Consider the following 8302-nt stretch of genomic DNA (forward strand, 5'->3'; position numbering starts at 1 on the left):
ATATTAAAAAATCCGTTGCATTTGTATACACCAATAATAAACCATCAGAAGAAGAAATAAGGAAATCAATCCTTTTTACAATTGCTTCACAAACAATAAAATATCTAGGAATAAATTTAACCAAAGAAGTAAAAGACCTGTACTCAGAAAATTATAAGACACTGAAGAGCGAAATCAAAGAAAATACAAATAAATGCAAATACATACCATGTTCGTGGATAGGAAGATAAATATAGTTAAAATGTCAATACTACCTAAGGCAATATATAGATTCAATGCAATTCCTATCAAACTACCAAGGACATTTTTCTCACAAATAGAACATATAATCCTAAAATTTATATGGAACCATAAAAGACCCCCAACAGCCATGGCAATCTTGAGAAATAAGAACAAAGTGAGAGGTATCATGCTACCTGACATTAAATCATACTACAAGGCTACAGTAATCATAACAGTATGGTACTGGCATAAAAACAGAAACACAGACCAATGGAACAGAATAGAGAGCCCAGAAATAAACCAATCCATATACGGTCATTTAAACTGTGACAATGGAAGCAAGAATTTACAGTGGAGTAAAGATAGTCTACTTAATAAATGGTGCTGGGAAAATTGGACCGACATGTGCAAAAAAATGAAAATGGACCACCTACTTACACCATGTATGAGAACAAATTCAAAATGGATTAAAGACTTAAATGTAAGACCTGAAACCATAGAACTCCTAGAAGAAAACATAGGGAGTAAATTTTGCAGACATTACCCTCAGTAATATTTTTACGGATATATCCCCTCGGGCAAGGGAAATAAAAGAAAAAGTAAACATATGGGATTACATCAAACTTAAAAGTTTTTTCAGAGCAAAGGAAATCATCAATAAAACAAAAGGCAGCCTACTGAATGGGAGAAGATATTTGCCAATGATATATCTGGTAAGGGGTTAATATCCAAAATTTGTAAGACACTCATTCAACTCAACACCAAAAAAACAAACAACCTAATTAAAAAATGGGCAGAGGACATGAAGAGACATTTCTCTAAAGAGGACATACAGATGGCCAACAGGCATATGAAAAAATGTTCAACCTCACTAATCATTAGAGAAATGCAAATAAAAACCACAATGAGATATCACCTTACCCCGGTCAGAATGGCTATCATCAATAAATCAACAAACAACAAGTGCTGGCCAGGTTGTGGAGAAAAGGGAACCCTGGTGCACTGTTGGTGGGACTGCAGATTGGTGCAGCCATTATGGAAATCAGTATGGAGGTATCTCAAAAAACTGGAAATGGGACTACCATATGACCCAGCAATTCCACTCTTGGGTATCTATCCAGAGAAACCCAAGACGCTAATTCGAAAAAATATATGCACCCCTATATTTATCGCAGCACTCTTTACAATAGCCAAGACTTGGAAACAACTGAAATACCCATCGGTAGATGACTGGATTAAGAAACTGTGGTACATTTATACAATGGAGTATTACTCCGCTATAAAGAAGAATAAAATTGTACCATTTGCAACAATATGGATGGACCTAGAGACTATTATGTTAAGTGAAATAAGTCAGTCGGAGAAAGACAAATACCATATGATCTCACTTATAGGTGGAATCTAAAAAACTAAATGAACGAGCAAAGTAAACAGAAATAGTCTCAAAGATATAGAGAAAAAACTGATGGTTGCTACTTGGGAGAGGGTTGGGGATGAGGGAGAAGGGAAAGGGATTAGACAGCATAAATAGGTAACTACAATATTGCCACAGGGATATGAAAGACAGTTTGGGGAATATAATTAATAACGTTGTAAATATATTGTAGGGTGTCAGATGGTCACATGTCTTGTTAGGGAGACCACTTCATGGATGGGGTAGAGGCTTGATCAGTGCACTGTACACCTGAAGCTGATGTTGTATAATATGGTATGTCAACTATAACTGAATATATATATATAATCACGGGACTATAATTGAATATATATATAGTCACAGGACATGGAGTATAGTGTGGGAGTGGAGTCAAGGGAATTGTAATAGATATGTATGATATGGGGGTAGAGGGGCAGCGGATTGGGGGAGGGGGATTGTCGCTTTGAGGGGTAAAAAGTATAACTACTGCACTGTGTTATACAGCTGAAACTAATTAAAAAATGTTTATTTCACAATAAAAAAATTAAAAAAAAGAAAAGAATAAGGAAGAACTTTATGCACGCATATAAAAATGATCTTAAGATATTATTAAGTAAAAAAGTGCAGTGCTTAAGAGTGCATACAGAATGTTATTTAAATAAAAAAAGTATGTGTGTGCAGGAATGGGAGACTATTTGTATTTATTTATAGATGCCAAAGTACCTCTGGAAAGAGACATTTAACAGTGCTAGCTTCTGGGTATGGGAAATTAGGTGGCTAGGGAACAGAAGGAATAAACTACACTGTATACTCTTGCACCTTTTGAATTCTAACTATGTATGCATAAACACATTTCCTATTCAAAAATAAATAGATAAAATAATAATACAACCATAATAACCAATATAGCTTAGGATATAGAGAAATAAACATTCCCATACTGTGCTAGAAGGGATGTTAACTAGTTCTTCCCTGGAGAACAATTTAGCATCAAGTATCAAAGGCCTTAAAAAATATATTCAATTGACCCAGCAATTGCTCTTCTAGGAATTTAATCCTAAGGAAATAAGCAGATGTGTACAAATATTTACATAGAAAGATGCTCCTTGCAGCTTTATGAAACAAAACAATCTGCCAACATTAGATGTTAAATCAAGTATAGTTCTCTGTAATGGAACACTAAGCCAGCCGTAAAAAATCATGTTCTAGTGGAAAATTTAATAACATGAGAAAATGATTACAATAAATTGTCGAGGGAAAAAAGCAGGTTACAAAACATTAAGTATAGCATTATCCCAATTTCGTAAAAGAAAAACATATTTTCAGAGGAAAATGTGGCTAGATGGGTATAAGCAAAAATGTTAACAGTACCTATCATTGGTTATGGGATTTTTTTTTTACTCTTTATGCTTCTCTATATTTTCCATGTAAACATATATTACATTTGCAATCAAAAACAACAAATATTATTTTAAAAAAAGAAAGAAAATAGCAGCTTTATAGAAAATTGCAAAGTACCATAATCACCAAAATACTAGCTTCATGAAATAGGCTCATCTCCCTCCTCATCCAGAGCAAGCCTTAACTTTTTGTCTGATTTCACTTTTTATTTTACTTGTTTTCCATGAACAACTTCCCACGTGATCACATTTATGATGCACATGCATAAAGTGGAAGAGATTAGCTATGAAAAAGAACCATTAAGCCATTTATCAGTGGATCATTATTACATCTAATGGGTTTTAATTCTTTAGCAATCACTAATGCTTACATTAGTCAGCTAAATACTTTGTTATAACATTACAAAGTAGGGCTTTTATTAATTATAGAAGTTGCTATTGTAGGTCTGATAGTTTTTGGAAAACTAATTCCAAATTTTAAGCATAGGCCAGTTAAAGGTTCAGAGTGGGGTCCACCTTCAAATTTACATTCATTCTTTTAATATACAAGATCACAGACCTGGTCCAAGGGAATGATACATTCTTGGTTTAAGCCCATATTTATCTCTAAAAAGTTATGGAAGAAAGTCTCTCAGGGATCTTGTTCTAGTTCCTACTATGGAAGTAGGGCAACAAGTTGATAAAAGTCACAATTCCTCATCAAAATCTAGCTCATTGATGGTTAGTGTAATTTTAAATATTGGTTGACAACCTTCAAAATGGAGTTCAACTGGGCTGTGGCAATTGAGCTTAATTATTTTCCTTTCTAACTTAATCTAACACTGTGGAAAGCCAAAAATCTAGCTGCTCTCTAAATTGGGACTATCACATGAATAGCCTCATCAGTCATTCAGACCAAAATAGCATACAATTCAATGAGCTGACAGACATGAGCAAGGCAGGACAAGGGGTCCAATAAGCCTATTGTTATAAGTTGTCTGAACAAATATGGGAATAGAAGTTTCCTGATGGAATTCAGGACATGTAATGAAAACTACCTTTTGTTTCAGAATATAACCAACAGCAGAATTCTGCCAGTTTTCTTTTTCAAGTCCAATCCACAAATTATAGACAAAGTTACCACTGGCTATATCATTTGACAAGAAGGCTCTATCTTTTGAGGAAATATATGTTGTGAAACTGTTGAAATAACCCCTCCTGCTGAGCTGGGAGTGCCTTACCTTAGAATATAGAACTGCGGCTCCCATATAATCCTTCTCCTGAAATTTTTTATTTCCTTCTTCTCTGTAGAAAAGGGGAGCGTTGGGGTCCTTTCCCACAAGATAATCCATAGAAAGCCTTTTTAAAAACATCTCATCCTCAGATCTTCATGGAGAAAGAAACAAACAAAAAAGCACAAATTTGTTATTTCAAAGAAAGCTCCTTACCATTGCACTTGAAACAGGAATGACTGCCTGCAAAACACTGGGACACATGAGGTTCTATGTATTATGTAATGAGACTGGGGGTGCGGGGGGGTGGGCAGTAGGGGGAATCTTGTGGTCTCCGAGACACAGGGACTGGAATTTCTATTTAGAGGACAGAGTGTTAATTTTTTATTCTTTATCTCATAATTGCTGCCCAATGGATAACACATCATATAGAAGCTTGGGTGTGGAGAATGATGTAATACACAGAGACTTTGCACCAAGGCATACTCTCCACTTAAACTGTGTTGAAAATACCAGAGTTGAATGGCTGCCAATGCAGAGAGGTGGGGGGAAGGGGGAGGGACGGATGAAGAGAGGGTGGGCGAACAAATCATAAAGTAAATGTAGTGAAATGTTAACATTTGAGGAATCTGAAAAAGGGATATTACAAAGTTATTCTTTGTACTATTTTTGCAAGTAAATCCAAAATTTCATCTTGAAAAAAAAGTATTGAATGTAAATGCTCTATATAACAAAATTAATAAAGTTGATCTAATATATAAATACACAAACATACACACACACAGGCAATAAAGAATACACCTTTTTTTCAATAAGGAGAAATAGATTAGAATAACCTAGACTATACTCTTTGGCTACAATGCAATGAAGCAAATATGAATAACATGGAAACTAAAAATTCTCTTAAGCAACTCTAGGTCAAAGAGGAAATCAAAATAAAAACTGTAGAATGTTTATTCCTATTCTTTTTGTTTTTTAAGCTGAGCCATCCTGCCACCTGTTGGCAGCTCAATGGCAATTCAGCTCGGGCCGGGCATCGAACCGCTGTTGCTCAGAGCTGGAACTCTTGGGCAAGCTCTTAACCAACTGAGCCACTAGGCCGGCCCTAAAACTGTAGAATGTTTAGAAAATGTTTTTAAAATTTTTGTTGACAAAGACCCACAATAAGAAATACTTTTTAGGGCTGGCTGAGTGGCTCAGTTGGTTAAGAGCACGAGCTCTGAGCAACAGGGTTGGCGGTTCGATTCCCACATGGGCCAGTGAGCTGCGCCCAAGCTGAGGTGCCGCTGAGCTGCCAACAGGTGGCAGGATGGCTCAGCTGGTGAGAGCACGTGCTCCTAACAACAAGGTTGCCGGTTCAACTCCCGCATGGGATGGTGGGCTACGCTCACCCACAACTAAGATTGAACATGGCACCTTGAGCTGAGCGGCTGTGAGCTGCCGGCTGGATGGTGACAGGACTTGGAGGTGAGCTAGCTGTGCCCTCCACAACTAACATTGAAGGACAACAACTTGGCTGTTCCCCTTCCGCAATTCCCCAACAAAATCTTAAAAAAAAACACACACACACAAAACCTTTTTACATTGTGATTCAGTATGGTGCATCTGTGTATGTATATATTGGAATTTCATAAAACATTACTTGTCTTTGTTATGTATAATAAGTTAATATCAAATAGGATTTTATTGGTATTTAAATACAATGTAGAAACAACTCAAAATTAATAACATGAAAGGAAAAATTAGGAAAGATTTTAATTCAGAAAGTGTGCTTGCCAGTCCAGAAAATAAGAGGACAATATCCCATGCACATCTGGTGTACCATAGAGCCTGTTCTTTGTTCTGTTTGTTTTTGTGTTGCTTTAAATTAAGTTAAACCTGAAAATCCTATTCAAACAAAAAGGTTGGGGTGAACAGTAATAACAGCAAAACTCTTCTTGACTAACAATGGATATTCTTTAATCTTAAGCCAACATGATGGTAAACTCAATGTTTTGTAATTGTTCAGTGTGATTAAGACCTAAGCTGCAATAATTCATTTTTTCTTTGGGCACCAAGTTTAACTTAGTAATTAATTTAAAGTTTTGAAAAGCAAATGGATGTTCTTTCTTTTTTTCATATTTTAAATTTTCTCCTGGAATGTTATGATAAAAACTTGAGGAAGTGAGAAGGAACAATTTTTCTAATTTATTATTATTTTTAAAGATTTTATTGGGGAATTGGGGGAAGGGAACAGACAAGTTGCTGTCCTTTGGTTCTTCAGTCTAGTTGTGGAGGATGTCGCTTCACTGGCCCATGTTAGTATTGTGATCACTGTGCTCTTCCTGGGTGAGGCAGATCGGTCACTGGCCTCTGGATGGCTGCTCACGGCAGCTCTTGGCAGCTCATGCCGGCTGCCGCCGGCTCATGCTGGCTGCCAGCCACTCACAGTAGCTTTACGGCAGCCCACTGCAGCCTACTGCAGCCTACGCTGTGGCCAGCAACTCACAGTAGCCCAGCTCCAGGTTGAGCTGTTGTTTACCATCTTAGCTGTAGAGGGCACAGTGTCACTGGCCCTCATGTGGGATCTGAACCAGGGTCCGGCTGCTAGGAGCTGGCGTCCCAAGCCAACTCCTAACCAACGCACCACTCGGCCGGCCCTAATTAATTTTTATTATGGTAAAATATACAAAATTTATCATTTTAACCATTTTTAAGTACATAGTTCAGTGGCATTAAGTACATACACAATATTGTGCAAGAATCACCACTATCTATTTCCACAACTTTTTCACCATCCCAAACTAGCATAGACTCATTAAATGATAACTCTCCATTTTTCACTCTCCCCAGCCCCTGGTAACTTCTATTCTACTTTCTTTCTTTCTTTTTTTTTTTTTTTTAAGATTTTATTGGGGAATTGGGGAGGGGAACACACAAGTGGCTGCTGTCCTTTGGTTCTTCAGTCTAGTTGTGGGGGACGTTGCCTCACTGGCCCATGTTGTTATTATCATTGTGCTCTTCCTGTGAGAGGCAGTTGCTTACCGGCCACTGGACGGCTGCTCACAGCGGCTCATGGCAGCTCACGAAAGCTCAAGACCGCTGCCGGCCAGCCCCACTGCAGCCTATGCCATCGCTGGTGATCCACACACAGCCCAGCTCCAGGTCGAGCTGTTGTTTACCATCTTAGTTGTAGAGGGCGCAGCGTCACTGGCCCTCATGTGGGATCCGAACCAGGGCCCTGCTGCTCAGAGCTGGCGTCCCAAGCCAACTCAACCAACGCGCCATTTGGCTGGCCCTAAAATGTCTTTTATATCTTTTCTTACCCCAAATCGATCCAGGATCAAGGTTCCCATTAACTGAATTTAGTTGTTATTTCTCTTTAGTCTCTTCTGAGACAGTCCCATAATTTTTGTTGTTGTTTGTTTTTCATGACTAATTGTTTTGAAGACTCGGGCCAGGAAAATGTTCCACATTCTGGTTTTACCTCATTGTTTCTTCATGATTAGATTTAGATTAAACAATGTTTGTCAAGAATATTAGTACATAGTTAAATATGTATACTTTTGGTTCAAATCAGGGGACACATAATGTCAACTGGTCTCCACTATTGGTGATGCTAAGTTTTGTCACTTGGTTAAGGTGGTGAGTATTGGGTTTATCCAATATAATGATACTGCTCACATTGCACTTCAGGAATCTATGGGGCCATATTTTGAGACCATGTGAATAAACTGTTTCCCAGAGGTCTTTTTTCTAATGGTTTCAACATCCATTACTATTATGGCCAGAATCAGTTATTACACCAGGGATTACAAAATGTTGATTTTATAATTCTATCATTACTTCTAAATTTAGTAACTGATATTCTTCTGTAAAGATAAGTGTTGCCCCCTTTTACTTATTTATGTATTTATTTGAGTACCACCATGGCCTTTAAAAAAATTCATTGTTGCCGAGTGGCGCGATGGTTAAGGGCTGGCTTGGGATGCCAGAGGGCCCCGGTTCGGATCCCACATATGAGGGCCAGTGACACTGCCCTCCACAGCTAAGATGCTGAACGACAGCTCAACCTG

General features: G+C 37.8%; 1 protein-coding gene across 1 annotated transcript in view; it reads right to left on the minus strand.

Moving 5' to 3' along the window:
• SMYD4 (SET and MYND domain containing 4) overlaps nucleotides 1-8302 on the minus strand; it is a 37941-nt gene that overhangs the window by 26686 nt on the left and 2953 nt on the right. The window contains exon 2 of the mRNA XM_019650390.1: nucleotides 4257-4401. Coding sequence (XP_019505935.1) covers nucleotides 4257-4401 — 145 coding nt within the window. The remainder of the gene's footprint in view (nucleotides 1-4256; nucleotides 4402-8302) is intronic.

The sequence above is a fragment of the Hipposideros armiger genome, unplaced genomic scaffold (genome assembly GCF_001890085.2).
Source record: "Hipposideros armiger isolate ML-2016 unplaced genomic scaffold, ASM189008v1 scaffold_141, whole genome shotgun sequence".
Taxonomy (NCBI): Eukaryota; Metazoa; Chordata; class Mammalia; order Chiroptera; family Hipposideridae; genus Hipposideros; species Hipposideros armiger.